We start from the raw sequence: 15,167 nt of genomic DNA, 5'->3' as shown, positions 1-15,167 counted from the left end.
AGCATTTTAAGAAAAACCTTTAAAACACTATATCCTAAGCATGTGACTTTGCAATTATATTGTTTGGGTAGGTGGCTACTGTATCTATCAGATGTTTAACACACTTACCAACAAATTGTGCTTCCATGTGGTTGCTTGTTCAGTTGTCCTAGTTCTTTTGGGAGAGCAGGGGTGGATTAAGCTTTTTGCCGCCCATAGGCAACCAAAGATTTGCCGCTCTGGCTTGAGGGGCTCGACAGATATACTTGTATACTTGCAGGATTCCCCTTTACAAGTAAAAGGCTTGTGGGAGAGAGTTAAATCTTTTTTCCATAGCCAGAGAGCCCTGAACTGGGCCGAAAACAGACTAACCTGTCATTTGGGAGGCAGGTGGGCCCGTGGGAGGAGCTCTCGCCACCATCCCTGCCACGCCGCCACCTTCCTTCCACCATCCCAATGTGCAGTGGTGGTTTTTAAAAGGTAGAGAAGGATTTAATTTTTCCCCAACCCAAGCCCTTTACTTGCACACCACTCTCAAATGTTGCCACCCCTCAAACGTTGCCACCATAGGCACTTTCCATGTGACAATTTTCATCCACAAGAACCCTGTGAGTCGGCTCCCTTGATGCAAATTGTAGTTCTGTGATAGTCAACCCAATACTTGCTTTCAGGTCACGCACAATTATGCTAGTTCACTTTGAAATTATCACCATATTTGTGTCTGACTCTGTGAGATGCTGATACTACAGGATCATCACGAACCAGCTTCCAGGAGCACTCTCATGGGCAATAATGGTAACATCTGGAAATTGACCTACTGAAGGACCTAATAGGAAGATGGGATAGAGTGGTAGAGATTCTGGCAGCTGGAGAGAGAAACTGTGGTCTCCGGTTTATGTACTTCTGATAAGTGGCTATCCTTAGTTTGTTCTTAGAGGTAGACTAATTGCATGTACAGTACAATAGCAGCATATTCAAATGTGGAAGAAGACTTGGGCATTTAGATTGGCAACCAGTTCTTTATTCAACAATGGGCTTTTGCTACTAGTAATTCTCAGATTTGAAATAACATTTGTATTTGGTTTTGCAGGTTTAAATCTGTTCTAGCTCAGGGGCTGGGGAAATACATTCTGATATGATCGCCAAACAAAATTAAGATTTGGAAAGACATCTTTGATCTAACAGTGATGACTGATGTGGTCACATCCAAACATGAGCATCAAGTGGGTTCCCACCTGCAGCACACTAGCCAACTTAAGAAGCCAGCTTTATTTTCTGATGTGAGCTCTAGCCAGTCATTTCCTTCCTTCATACAAAGTTCTTCTGGCCTGACTTATTTTTATATCTAAAACCAGGGGCAGCTTCACACAACTGGCAGCAAGTAAAGTTGACATGAACTACTAGTTCCTAGCACAGGCTGGTAATTCCACCTCTTTTCTGTCATATGAACTTGCCCATGTTGCGTTGCTGAGCTACACTTCCCTCCACCAACTGACATCTCTAACCAAACTTTGAAGTTGGGTGGTGGATGTTGGTTGGCGGAAGGAAGTGTGGCTCAGAACACAACATTGTGTCATATGAACTTGCCCATGTTGCGTTGCTGAGCTACACTTCCCTCCACCAACTGACATCTCTAACCAAACTTTGAAGTTGGGTGGTGGATGTTGGTTGGCGGAAGGAAGTGTGGCTCAGAACACAACATTGGCAGGTTCGCATGACACAAAAGGGGCGGAAGTATAGGCTCATGCTGGGAGTGTGCGCTTGCTGGGAACTGGCAGTTTGCACCAACCTTACTTGCTGCCAGTCGTTCGGACCTGCTCGATGTGTCTATGTTGATTTGGAGCAGCTGTGTAATTAGTTTCTTCATATATGTTTGGAGTGGCTGCATTAAAATATTCCTAGAGGCACGCTCTTTGTGGGCATAGTTGACATAGTTAATAGGCCATTCTGGATATGTCTAAAAGAAGGAGGAAGGGAAGATCTATACGTGTGTCAGCGCATGTTATGTGTGGCCTGTCACTAACTCTAGAATTGGGCTGGATTTTAGGGATGTGCACGGAACTGGTGGGGGGGGGTCGAGGGTGGAGAGGGGATACCTTTAAGGACTGGGGAGGGTGCACTTACACTCCCCTCCACATTTTCCCCACTGATGCTGCAGTGTGAAAGGGTCCGGTGGGGTGACTGCATACCTCCCTGTTGCCTCCTTGGACTGGAAGTGACTGGAAGTACCTGGGGCATGTGCGTATGTTGTGCCCGCTTGCGTGCTCGTGCCTGATGTGCAAATGCACATGCCTAATGTGTGCGCCAGATTCTTCCGGTCACTTCCAGTCCGAGGAGGCAACGGAGCAGCAGGGAGGTATGCTGCTGCCCCACCTGACCCTTTTACACTGCAGCATATGTGGGGGAAATGCACTTGGGGGGGTAAGTGCCCCCTCCCCAGTCCTTACAGGTATCCCCCCACCTTTGAACCAGTCAAACCGCCAGACTTTCGAACCTCTTCAGAAGCCCGTTAAAGGGCCAGGTCTGTGCACATCCCTACTGGATTTCAGCAATAGATACATGCATCCCTGTGATGCAATGGGATGTGGCCCTCAATCAGCATAAATCTTCTATCTCTGTCTGTGAAACTAAAATGAGTTGGATGCAACTCTGCTAATTGCCTTACACTTTCAATCCATCATCACAATTCCATTCTTGCCACTGAGCTCTTAGCACTATGTTATAAACTTCTCTAGGGAAACCAAAATAGCATGCTGCAGACTTGACAGAAGAAAGCAGCAATTAGAAACTGAAGTAGTCATTGCTATGATGAGGCCGGAGCAATTACATTGGACTGTCTTCCAGTTTCCCACCATGTATTGTGTTTGAGCTTTTTTTCTGGTTTAAGAAGCAGCTGCAGTTTCTTATATGAGGATCAGAGCTCCCCCACTTTTCCATATCTGATTTCTTTCCCACATGATTGGCATTTGCTGCTAGATTATTGATAAACAATAATCTGTTTCCTTCCATCTGCAGAAAGGACCCCCAAGAGGGACAGACAGAGTGAAGAAAGGTGGATCCTACATGTGTCATAAGGTAATGCCAAAAGGTCTTCCCTATAATCTTTGAGACAGTTGCCAACCTGAGATGGTTATTTCTATATCTAATGAATAAATACTACAAATAGCACAAAGTGATTTAGAAGACACTGATTTAAAAGCCGTCTTGGATGGACAAATTTGAAACGAGTGGATGAAACAATGAAGTAGTAAATTAAGTTCCCATTTACATTGGCTGAAATAAAATATCAGTTGTCTACTAAATTTAGCCTGATGGCAGTTTAGCTGTCCTACTTTTATATACTGGGGCAGAAAGAAGCTTAATAGTCTGCTCTTACCCCAGTTGCTAACCCACACTACTGCTGGTACTTTAGATCACAAGTTTTTTAACTAGTGGCATAAAGTGCTCTTTTTTAGCCAAACTACTGGGGCCCTCCACAAATGCAGCTAAGATGAGTTAGTTCAGCAATGCTAGATCTTGACATTATGGAGGATAGACAGATAAAATTGATTGGAAAGGTTGGTGCAGTCCTAGAGGATATCTTTTTCAGGAAGATGCCATAGGGCCACAGCAAAAAGATGGGGGTTGGAGTGGTGGTTTTCCATTGGTTAGCCTTCTCATTGTACACAAAAAGTGGAACGATAAACACACAGCACTAACTGGGTAGTATGACCTGATGTTTCCTGGCTTAATCAACACACAAACTGGGAGGACCTTGTTCCTCTTTGACTGGCCTTAGGGATGCCTGTCTTTAGAATAAAAGTGAACTTGACATAAATATGACCCTGCTGCTGCTACTATTTATATACCACTTTTCAACCAAAAAAAAGTTCTCAAAGTGGTTTACATAGAAAAAGAATACTGAGAAAATGGATTCCCTGGCCCTCAAGGGCTCACAGTCTAAAAAGAAACACAAAGCATCCACCAGCAACAGCAACTGGAGGGGTGCTGTTCTGGGACTGAATAGCACCAGTAGCTCTCCATGCTTAATATAAAGAGCATCACCACTTTCAGAAGTGTCTCTTTCCCAGTTAGAGGGGGATCAGGGGCTCTCTGCATCATATGCCCTGCTTCAGTCATGACTTGTCCCCTAAGCTAAGCAGGGTCTGCCCTGGTTGCTTATGAATGGGAGACTTGATGTGTGAGCACTTTAAGATATTCCCCTTACGGGATGGAGCAGAAGGTTATAGGGCTGAGAGAGATTCTTGCCTGCAACCTTGGAGAAGCCGCTGCCAGTCTGTGAAGACAATACTGAGCTAGATAGACCAATGGTCTGACTCAGTATATGACAGCTTCCTATGTTCCAGGTGCTTTTGCCTTCAGAGGTGTGGAAGATACTAACTACAGCAGGCTTTCTCCATGGTAGAAATCTGGGTATGGATTATCCCCAGAAACATCAGCTGCCACCTACTTTACTAGCTGTTAAGGCTCTATACATGATCCGTGTGTACAGCCTGAATGGGGTTTACAGGGAGAGCGGATTTGACACGCTTTCCCCGCAGATGAGCTGGGAGCCCTCTCTGGGTGGCTGGATTGGCCACCCAGACGATAACCAGGACTGTCACGGAGCCGGTTGGGGCAGCGGGGTGTAGGGGTCTCCCGGAAGTCCCAGAGTGCCCCACATGAATACATGGGGCATTCTGGGGAGCCTCCTGACACCGGGAAGCTTGTTTTTGCCTCTCCATTTGGGGGCTACTCATGAGTCGCTGCGGCATGGAGCTGCACTGTGGCGACACGTGATCTTTTAACCCGGTTTTCAGGCACTCTCGTGCCCAAAACCCAGGTTAAGTGGCAGGCTCCATAAGCGGACTTGCTGTCGCCAGGAGCCGTGCGGCTCCCGTAGCTGCACATGAGCAACAGGAACCAGGATGGGCTCCCTTCGCCCAGTTCCTGCTGCTCGTGAGAATAGCCTCGTTCTGTGCCAAGTGGACACAATGTTGTTCCTTTGAAATGTAGTCGATGGTTTATTTAGCTCTTGTTGTTGGTCTGCTTTTATTACTGCTCTCATTGCTTTGTGACTTTTAATATTTTATTGTTTTAAACCAGGGTTTGGTTTTGTTTTTGAATTTTAGACGGTAAGTATTGGCCACCTTAGAAGGTTTAGCTCAAAGACAGGATACATATATTTTAAATCCATAAAATAGGGAACTGTTTGACAAATAAATTGGCTGGGGAGTCAGCCTTGAGACAAGGAGTATGGCTGTGAGAACAGCTTATCAGTGGCTATTACTAGTCATGATGACTCTATTCTAACTTCCATTTTCAGAGGCAGTATGCCATAGCCTTCAAGGTGTGTTGGTATGTTCCCAGAGTTACCTGGTTAGCCACTGTTGGAAACAGGATACTGGACTAGATGGATCTGATCCAGCAAGGCTCCTCTTATGTTCTTGGCTTGCTTTTTGGCCCAGAGGCAGTCCATTGCTGAGTCCTGTGACAGTATAGCCTTTAGATATCTGAAGTCAAAGCTCAGTGGCCTTAATTGAACCTCCTGTAGTTTGCCCACCAACTTTTGGTGTTTGAATTCTGAATGAAGAGAAGTCTCGGCCAAAGTTCTTGCTTAATTGCTTTTTTTTAAAAAAACCCCAACTTTTTAGCAACTTTTCTGGCCTAGAAAGTTACCACAAATAGGAATTGAAAACTTTTTCAATCATGATGCTATCATTTTAGGATTTTAGCATCTGTAAAGCTAATTTTCCATGGAATTGAGCTAGCCATATCTAATTTATGCTAATTATATCACCATTAAGCACCATATGCCTAATGGTGAAGAATAGAGTACAGCACCAAGGAAATAAAACAGTTTGCTCTTCTATTAAGTGGGGGAATTTGTGGGGGGGAATGTAAATTACATTTTTGGGGAACTGTAAAAGGCAGTGGAAAGTTGGAGCAAAGCTAACCAAAACAAAACCTTGTCCTCCTTCATTCAGTAATTGTTCAGGCCAGGAGTTTTTTCAAAGCAATGTTGTAGCAGAAATGCACAAATATCCCTTCACACCCAGTTGGCTAAATTAATACATAGCAGAGTTCCTGAGCAAACCAAAATGATGTCCCCAATTTCATTTCTTCTAATTAAAATGGATTGTATGATGTGTATCTCTTTTTTAAAAAGGTGGTTGAGAGGTTCTATTCATTACATATATCAACACTTCAGTTTGCTAAATCATGATCAGATGATTATATTTCTTATACTAAGATCACATCTTCTAGTCTGATTTTACTTTAGGGTGAAATCAAGGTCACACGTTAATTAGCAGATTTTGATTAAATTAACAATGGGAGAAGTATTTTCTTTTCTGATGAGTAATATGACCCAGTTTAGAATCTACATACTAAAGATAGCCTAGGCCTTTTTTGAGGTGTAAAAAAGTTGTTGGTAATCACAAGTCCAGGAAATATAGTTCAATATTACAGTCTTGAATAAAAATGCAGTGTTCCCAATGTCTGATCATTCCCAAGGTTCAGATATAGTTAAGTCAACTGTTACTAAATCTAGGCAAGTTTGCAGATCTGGGGACCACTTTCAACACCAATCTGCAGCACGAGGGCCTACTTCTCATTATTTACCATATTGATGATCTTATTGCCTCTCCTTTTTAAATCCTCATGCTCTATACTTCTCTCTCATTCTCATCCCCCATCTCTAAAAAATACTGAAACCAAGTAGAAATGATAGTGCTACTGGCTTGTAGCTACCTTAGGTCAAGATGTGCCTGACACAAGTTGAAGACCAATATTCTACACAATATGAGATCATGATATTTGAGTACTCTTGTTAGTTGGTAGTAGGGACAGGATACGTCTGAAGGCATGCTCCGTGATGGTTATTTTATTGGGAGGCTCAGTTTGGGATACATTTAGAGTAACTTTTATAAATTCCACCCAGTTAAGAAGCCTGAATATCTCTGACAGATCTAGTCCTAGAAATGCATGGTTATAAATCTATGATTCAAAATCATTAGCTGAACAATAAATAATATTTAAACACATTTGGAATAATTTAATTATCCTTTCAGAGGTAGCATAGCACTGTATTTCCCCCAAACCATAAGGATGTTGAATGCCTGATCCACTGTACCCTCCCAGGTCATCTGAAATCCAAATCTGAAAACGTAAGACTTAGTAATGTCATCACCCAGGACCTAATACAGTCCTCTGCACTGTTCTCAAGTTCTGCTCAAGACATCCTTGAGAGCGAAGGAGCAGCAGTGAGGCTGAAAGACTGGGAATGGGAACTCCACTAAACTGATCTGAACCAGACTGAACTTAAGTAAACTTAAGCCTGATCGAGCCTAGGCCCTGGGGTACTTTGGAAGGCTTCCTTCTGCTCCCATATGCATCTGTTTGCATGCTCAAGTCATAATCTGCTGCACTGCTTCATGTTCTGCCTCCATCAGAGGTTAGGGTAGCCGTCATGGCCAGGGCTCAGGAAATCCACTAGTCTACTTGTCTGTGATGAGTGAAAAATGATTTCTGGTAAACAAAAAAAATCCTGATGAGTAATCTACCAATATAGCTCGAGTTAAAACAAAAAAATATTGTCTGGCTGGTGAACATAGCCAACATTTCTTGACTCCTGGTCACGGCCTAGTAACAACCAACCCCCATGATTAAAGAGATTTTACTACTGCCACCATCTTTATTCCAAAATCTTTATTCCCTGGCTGTCTGTACTAAACAGCCCCACAAAACCTCTGTTGCATACTCAACTCAGGTAAAGTGGTATGGCAATTAAGCATGGGGTGGGGAATACAACAAAAACCACATGAGATCTGAATTAAAGATATTGTTTTACTTGGAAAGAAAAAAGTCATCTAATTTTAGATATGTTTTGAAGTATTTCTATTATAAAATGGCAACCATAAGAGCAAAAGACAAAATAAAATGGGATACGTGCATTCAGCTGTCCTATTCTGTACTGAACAGTCAGTTTCACCAGCACCTCCCTTGGTCACAGCGGCAGCTGGTGTTGGCACTACTGGGAGGGCGGTGGGAGGCACCTTTAACTCTAAATTACTAGGTGCTTACCTTTCCTCCTGCTGCACCTGTAAGCTGATGAGCAGTGGCGCGCTGCCCGGTGCTGGCGCGCTGGTGGAGGCCATTTGCGTGGAGAGACCAGTTGACTGGCGGAGGTGCCTCCGGCTGCCCCCACCCCCAGCAGCGCCCACATCAGCCACCATTGCTTGGTTATCTCTTTCTTCTCTCCAGCATTTTTCCTATGGTTTCTTCTTCTATTGTTATCTCTGGCAATCTCCAACCCTGTCTGCCCTGCTCTCCCTAAACTCTTCTTTTTTATCTCCCATAGTTCTTCTCTGTCCATCTCAAATAGCCAATCAGGAAGGTAGATTTTTTTTAACCTTTTCCCCACTTGAACTATTTGTTTTGGGCAACAACTCCCAAACTAAACTTCTGACTTTCCCCTTGTTTTTAGCGTAGTAACTGAAATTTACCAATTTGAACTTTTAATGTTTGTTATAAGCAAAAAAAGAAAGAAAAACAATCCTGACCTTTGTACAGACACGGAAAACAAAAACAGTGGCCTCTTATTTCCCCCCATGCAACCATTTTACAACACAAAATGGAGGAATTAGCTCAATCCTCCACGGTAGCCATCATCAAATGTAGATCCCTTTCACAGATTACGGAATTCCCTCCAAAGCAGGATTTAGTTGAACCCTTTCTTCCTCTCTTTTCAAAAATGAGGGAAACTACGCTTTTCCAAAGAACTTTTGGAAGGAATGAGGATCAAGCTGGCTCTGTGTGACTGCTCTCTTATGTATTTTTATTGTATTGTTTGTTTTATATTGATTGTGTTTTTATTATGCTTGCATAGATTCGGTCTCCAGGGTGGCCATATGTGAGTCACCTACAGGTTCTGGACAGTTCAAAAATTAAAGGAGAAGGAAGCAAGCAACAGCCTTGTGCCTATGGGTCCTACAGGGAGAACTTCCTGGCATTGTTGAATGGGATGAGGGGATTAATGGAAGGCCAGGGACAGAGAATGAAGGGAAATGGGGGCTGTGAAGCACTAGAGAGAAGCTGCAGGACAGAAAGGCTTTGCAGAAAAGATGAAAATGAAACTAAAGAGGTGTGTCTTATAGTTGATGGCAATATCTTGGTGTATTGCTTTTAGCTCATCTTTTCAATAACAGAAATTATTGACTTCTACTCTGGCACTGTTTGAAATCCCAGGGCACAACTATATGGTTCTTCCTTTCTCCTTCTTTCCTGAAGCTCTGAGTAAATTAAATAAGATGATCCTAGACAGATGTCAGTATCTCTCTGTTGCAAGTCAATTTAAGGGCAGTAATTGACCTGTGACATCTGTGAAATGAGCTTCAGTGCAGAAGGAAAATGAATGGTCTGTGTTGATGGCCAATCTTACATAATGGAGAAGTCATCTTGATGTCATGCATCACAGCAAAAGCTGACTATATCAATTTAATCAATGATATAAGTCAGTGTGTTTGGCTTTTCAAAATATGGTATTGCCCCATTGCTGAAATATTAAAATAGAACACTCTGTGTTATATTAGATATGTTTCTATCTTCTGTTCCAAATTAATAGGATGGAGATAGACAAGCCATATCCAATGATGGATTTGACCTACAAAGTGCATCGGGATCAGAATATTGTCATTAACGAAACATTACTGGCTTCAGCTAGGATTACAAAAAAGTTGATTCCATCTAATAAGCTAAAATTCCATTGGAGGTTACTGGCTGTAGGGTATGAGATGCTGCATGTATGTGCAGAGGTGCACCTAGGTAATTTTGGAGCCTGGACCTAAAGGCCTTTGGAGGCCCCCCTACCCTGCAAATTAAGCATCATCATGCTCGACTGGGCAGCCGCACTACCCGGGACAGACTAAAAAGGATTTGGGGGCCTCCAGGGGCTGTTGAGGCCCTGGACTTTGGCCCCAAGATCCAGGGGTAAGAACACCTCTATGTATATGTGATATGGTACAGGATTAAGAGTTAGATGGGACTTTTTGCCTACTACATGGTATTTAATCATGGATGGAATCATAATGTGCACTTTATTTCAAAATTTACTGATTTATTTATTTTTACTGGTCTAATCTTTTCTTCAAATGTAGTGTGTGTGTGTGTGTGTGTGTGTGTGTGTGTGTGTGTGTGTGTGTGTAGGTCCTGACCCAGTGAATACAACCATATGTTAAAAACCTACTGTACTGGGTGTGAAAAAACATTGCAGAGAGACAACTGAAAGGCTTTGCTTACCAGTGGCTAAATTTTGCCCCATGAACTGGAGAAACTGAATTTGGTTCCTTCCACGCAATTTATAGCCACTAGAAATAGAAGTCAAAATGAGTTGACTTCTGTAGATACTGACATATTTTACTACTCTTATGAAGTCTTCAACACATATCTGCCTTAATGATCATCTACTGATAATTCAATAGAATGTGGAAAGCTATCCCACTGGAGTGGTGGCGGTGTTGGGTGGGGTGGAAGAGAATGGGTAGAAAGCTCAATCTCTGGGTTGAGATGTGAATTCAAGCAGCAGCTGTAAATTTGAAAGTAGAATATGAGGGGGAGGAGAGGGAGACAGGAAGATGGAAAGAGCAGTTTATATTCCTTATTTTCTGCTGGAAGAAACAAAACCTCACGCTGGGGATCAGCTCGTTTTCAGACTGTGACGAGGCTTTCTTTCACCTGGCAGAAACAGTGCCCTAAGGTGGGCAGCAAGCACCTAATCCACAGGTTCCAAGGGGCACCTGCAGAATCTGATGAACATCTCAGATCAAGAGTTCCCATAGGGCTGCTGCATGACATGTACTACCAAGCTGTGGGGTGCAAGAGAGCAAAGTGGGCATTTGTCTGGACGTTCCAGGGAAGATTTAGGCAGAGTGTCTGCCAGCAAGCCTGCTTCTGAAAGCACTGAGGCAGAGTTTAGGTCCATGGAAAGAGTGCAATGACAGGTGCTTGGCTGGGAGCTCCAGGAGAGACTTGAGCAGTGTGTCTGCCAACAAAGGTGCTCTGAAAGGGCAGGGGGTTCAGGTTAATTATTGGAGTTAAAACAAAGGAAACAAGACAAAGGCTTCTGAAAAGAGGCCTCTTTGGCATACTGGGTAGCTATGCCAATCTATACATGAAGGGTTGTGGAATTTGGGTGGGCGAGTCAGTTCTGGTTGAGGGGGAAACAAAGGTAGATGGGGCTCTCAGATCAATCAGGGCAAAGTTTGCTTTGCTTGCATTTGAATCAGGTTGGCCCATTCAGACCTCTGTTGTCTTCAGAATTTACCTGCCCAGTCTGGCAGTCCTCTGTTAAAAATAAGAGATACTGACCTTGGTTCCTGCCTCTCCAGGCCAGTAATTTCAAGGCAGAAGCCCTTGTCTTTCTTCCCAAAGTGGAAGCTTGACACCAAAATGGGACTGCTTCAGCAACCCAGAGTCTTGAGACAGAAATATATCTCTGTCATATGTGCCCATCCCAAGATCACCACTGACATTATAGTTAAGGACATGAGAGCTAATCATGGATGGATCTATCTGCATTTTTCCATTTCTGAAGATACCACCATCCTGTCTAACATAGATATTCACAGTAGACATATCAAAGAATTACAAGGCACTGAGATCACTATGGCAACAAAGATCCTATCCATTCTCCTGCAGCCATGATGTTTAAATTATACAGCAAGCCCCCACACCCACCCAAAGAGGCTGAAATTATTGCTAGGGAGGCACAAGCAATGACAGTATTGAAAAAGGGGGGAAATGTGGAAGAAAAAAGGAAATTCTAAGATCAAGGACAAATGCTTATTCTTGGCTCAGCAAGGGTGTAAAATATCACTAGGGCTCCTAAGTGTTAGATTTGCCACGTCAGACTACACACTAAGACAGGACTGCTCAATTCAGGGCCTCCTATAGATATTGGCCTACAACTCCCATCATGTCTTACTACTGGCCATCTCCGTGACTGGAGATGATGGTAGTTGTAGTCCAAAAACAGCTGAAGGGCTGACGTTTTGCATTTCTGTACTAAGAGATGTGTGAAAAGCAGACCTGATTGTCACATGTTCTTGGGATGTGCACAAACCAAGGTTTGTGCACTGGTTTCGCACCGAACCAGTTTGGAAAAGTTTGGTGCCACGGGGAGGGGGAGGGCGAGTGGGATTTTTAAGAAAAAGGAGAGCAGGTCCTTACCTCCCCCCCCCACGTGGCGCCAGCATCCAGCTGCTGACCACACAGACACCATGCTGACCATGCAAATGGTGCCCGTGCATGCTGGCACCGTGCAGTTGTACTTGGGACAAGCGCTGCAGCAGAAAGCTGCATGCAGTGGCAAAGAGCACGTAAGGATGTGCTCTCCTTTCTCTTAATGATCCCACTTGTTCTCCCCTTCCCTGCAGTACCAGACCAGTGCACGAACCTCAGTTCGTGGACATCCCTGATATGTTCCCACAAAGACATCTTGTTCTAGTAGCATGGGGAAATGTTTAATTCATGCACATAATAAAATGTTGTAGTTTTGGTTTGGTTTAAGTGCACCAGCCAATTTCCCATGACAAAAATTAGAATGTGTGAAGGATTTAGATCAGGTGCTACCTACAGTACATACTTAGGAAGAGTGGACTTGTTCTCTGTTACTCGAGGACAGTACTAGAACCAATGAGTTGAAATTACAAGGAAGTAGATTCAGGCTAGGCATTAGGAGAAATTTCCTCTGTGTACAGGCTGTTTGACAGTGGAACAGTCTGCCTCATACTGCCTACAGTCTGCCAGGGCTGATATCGCAGTTTTCTACTCTTGAGCAACTGGTTGGAAGGGACTCTGGAAATCCTCTAGTTCAACTCTCAAAGTATCCGTGCATATGAAAGAGAGAGAGAAATCTGGAAGCTTCTGCATACTTTTTTCCTGACAAGTAAATGTGAAAATCTATTTCCATAATGTCAGAATATTCTTCATCAGAAAAAAAATTACTTTCCCTGTATGAGTGATTTCCAATAATGTTTCTGCTAATGAAAATCACAGTGTAAACTGTGCTCCATCTTTGGATCCGTTATGCCCAGGAAGGCTTGGCCATTTTTCTTCTTGGCTTAGAGAAGCTCCACGTTCAGTTTAACTAATAAACTGTTAGACAGGGTGAAGACTCTAGTGGCAGACTTTGGGGCACCATAAAATGCAAGGAAATTACATAGTGTTATTATTAGTGGGGAGGGGAGAAGGGGATTCCCACTATGAGTGCAATTTGAACTTTCTGCCTAAGGCACCAAAAACTCTTGGACCATTTCTGCTCACTGCAGCCAATCTTAAAAATGCTTTCCTTGGACTATTAATTTCCTTACTGCAGATATATCGTTTCCCTACTACAAAGCTACAGCAGCATATTCACCTAATAAATCAGGACACCTGTGCTAATGCGCTGCTCTCCTTCTCAGTCTTATTGCTATAGGTATCGATGTGCAGCCCGAAGCCAAAACACTCCCGACAGTTCTGCTTCGAATCTTGGGTTCCGCTGTGCTGCTGACATCCTGCCCGACTATTTAAAGTGACAAAGCTGGCAGCTGTGGAGGACTGAGAAATCGCAGCAAGGCAAAGAGGTGCTTTAAGAAAGAGAATGCAGCTCACAGAAAGAGGATGTCTTACTGGAAAAGAATGTAGAAAGAGATTCTGAAAACTTTGGCTAGCAACTGCCTTCTGGAACATCTCTCTGAGGAAAATGGGCTTGATTCCCATCCCCATTTAATTTCTCATATGGGAATCTGGTGTTGATACTTTTGATATGACTTACTACTTTAAATTTAAATCTGGAACTGAGCAGAATCAAGGCTGTTAGTAGCCTTTTAAGACAACCATTTTCAAGTACTGGATGGATTTAAGTAAGCTGTAAAGAACTAAAGCATTGATATAGTACTTTTAATTAAGAATGTATGGAAAACCGTAATCACAAGTGAAGAAAAACACAATGATAGTTTGAGAAAGTTAAATGGATCTGATCCACTGCAATTAACAAAACGTAAGTTATGATTAATTGTGCCGTTAATTTCCTTTGCCAAATTGGAGCCCTTTTCCCTAGAACTGGTAACATTGCTGGAAATTTTGGACCAAAAGTGTATTTGTTTGAATGAATTTGATTTGTGTTAACAAGCTGGGTTAAATAAAAGGAGGTGGTGGTTAAAAGGGTAGAATAGGGTTAAAAAAAAGCAGGTAGTATGAACAATGAGGTCTTAGTTCCTGATTTGCTGGGATCCTTTCTGGTTTCTGAGCCTTCATCATAATGCTGCCAATACATTCTTAGATTTTTCTTCACATCCATGAGGAAAAGGAACATGCAAGCTGGAATTCTGGTATTCTAGACATGCCAGCAAGTAATAGTCAGCACGAAGACTTCGCTTGCATCATTCACTTACAGACTGTGGAAATGATGCATAGAGGAATCGGCTATGAAGTGGATATTTCCTCTTGAACAAAACTGCGGTTGAACTTCTGCATTTTCCATTACCTATGGCAATTACTCCTCCTGTAGTAGAGCAAAAGGTTTTCTCTCTACTCATTGTTTGTTTGCGTAATTTTTAATAAAATAAAGGTACTTCCTACTGGGGAAGAGGTGGAAACTGGCTGTGGGACTTGAATGTGACAATGTTTAAACTGACCAGAATATATTCAGTTTTTAGCTCTGGATCTTTGAAGAGCTCAGGGAATACCTTCAATGCCACAAAGAAAGTTGTACTTAAATTGTTTGGGAAACAGGGCTGCATATTAATATGAGAAGTTTAAAAATACTACACACTGACATTTTTTAACAAATAGAGGCACAGACTCCTAGAACCAGTGATGAAAATGATCATATGCTTTGTTGGAGCTTCCATAATCTTTTGCAGGTACTCATAAATCTAAAATGGACATGGATAAAAGGTGTATTTTTCCATATTCTTGCTTCTTTTCATTACTACACAGAGCTCAGTCGCCAGATCAGTTAAGCATCCTTAATGATAAGCAAGCTGATACAGTGTATGCTTCTCATATTATGTATTTAACTTGTCTTTAATTCATCTGATTGGGTAGTATATTTAATTTTGCCTAACCATTTGTTTTCCATACTACTTCCGATAAAAGATACCTTTCCTGCTTTGGTGTTATAAAAGATGGTGCTACAGAATGCCTGTCATTTTCCATCCATCCAT

At 42.7% G+C, this 15,167-nt stretch overlaps 1 protein-coding gene across 3 annotated transcripts in view; it reads left to right on the top strand.

The window, feature by feature from the left end:
* SUMF1 (sulfatase modifying factor 1) overlaps window positions 1-14,602 on the top strand; it is a 122,420-nt gene extending 107,818 nt beyond the window's left edge. For all 3 annotated transcript variants that reach the window (XM_053300237.1, XM_053300236.1, XM_053300235.1), the window contains exons 8-9: window positions 2,995-3,054; window positions 13,422-14,602. In XM_053300237.1, the coding sequence (XP_053156212.1) occupies window positions 2,995-3,054; window positions 13,422-13,535 (174 nt within the window). In that variant the 3' untranslated portion in view covers window positions 13,536-14,602. The remainder of the gene's footprint in view (window positions 1-2,994; window positions 3,055-13,421) is intronic.
* The last annotated feature ends 565 nt before the right edge of the window (window positions 14,603-15,167 follow it).

Source organism: Hemicordylus capensis, chromosome 2 (assembly GCF_027244095.1).
Source record: "Hemicordylus capensis ecotype Gifberg chromosome 2, rHemCap1.1.pri, whole genome shotgun sequence".
NCBI classification, from domain to species: domain Eukaryota; kingdom Metazoa; phylum Chordata; class Lepidosauria; order Squamata; family Cordylidae; genus Hemicordylus; species Hemicordylus capensis.
The sequence above is the reverse complement of the archived record's forward strand: the minus strand, read 5'-3'. Positions and strand labels throughout refer to the sequence as shown.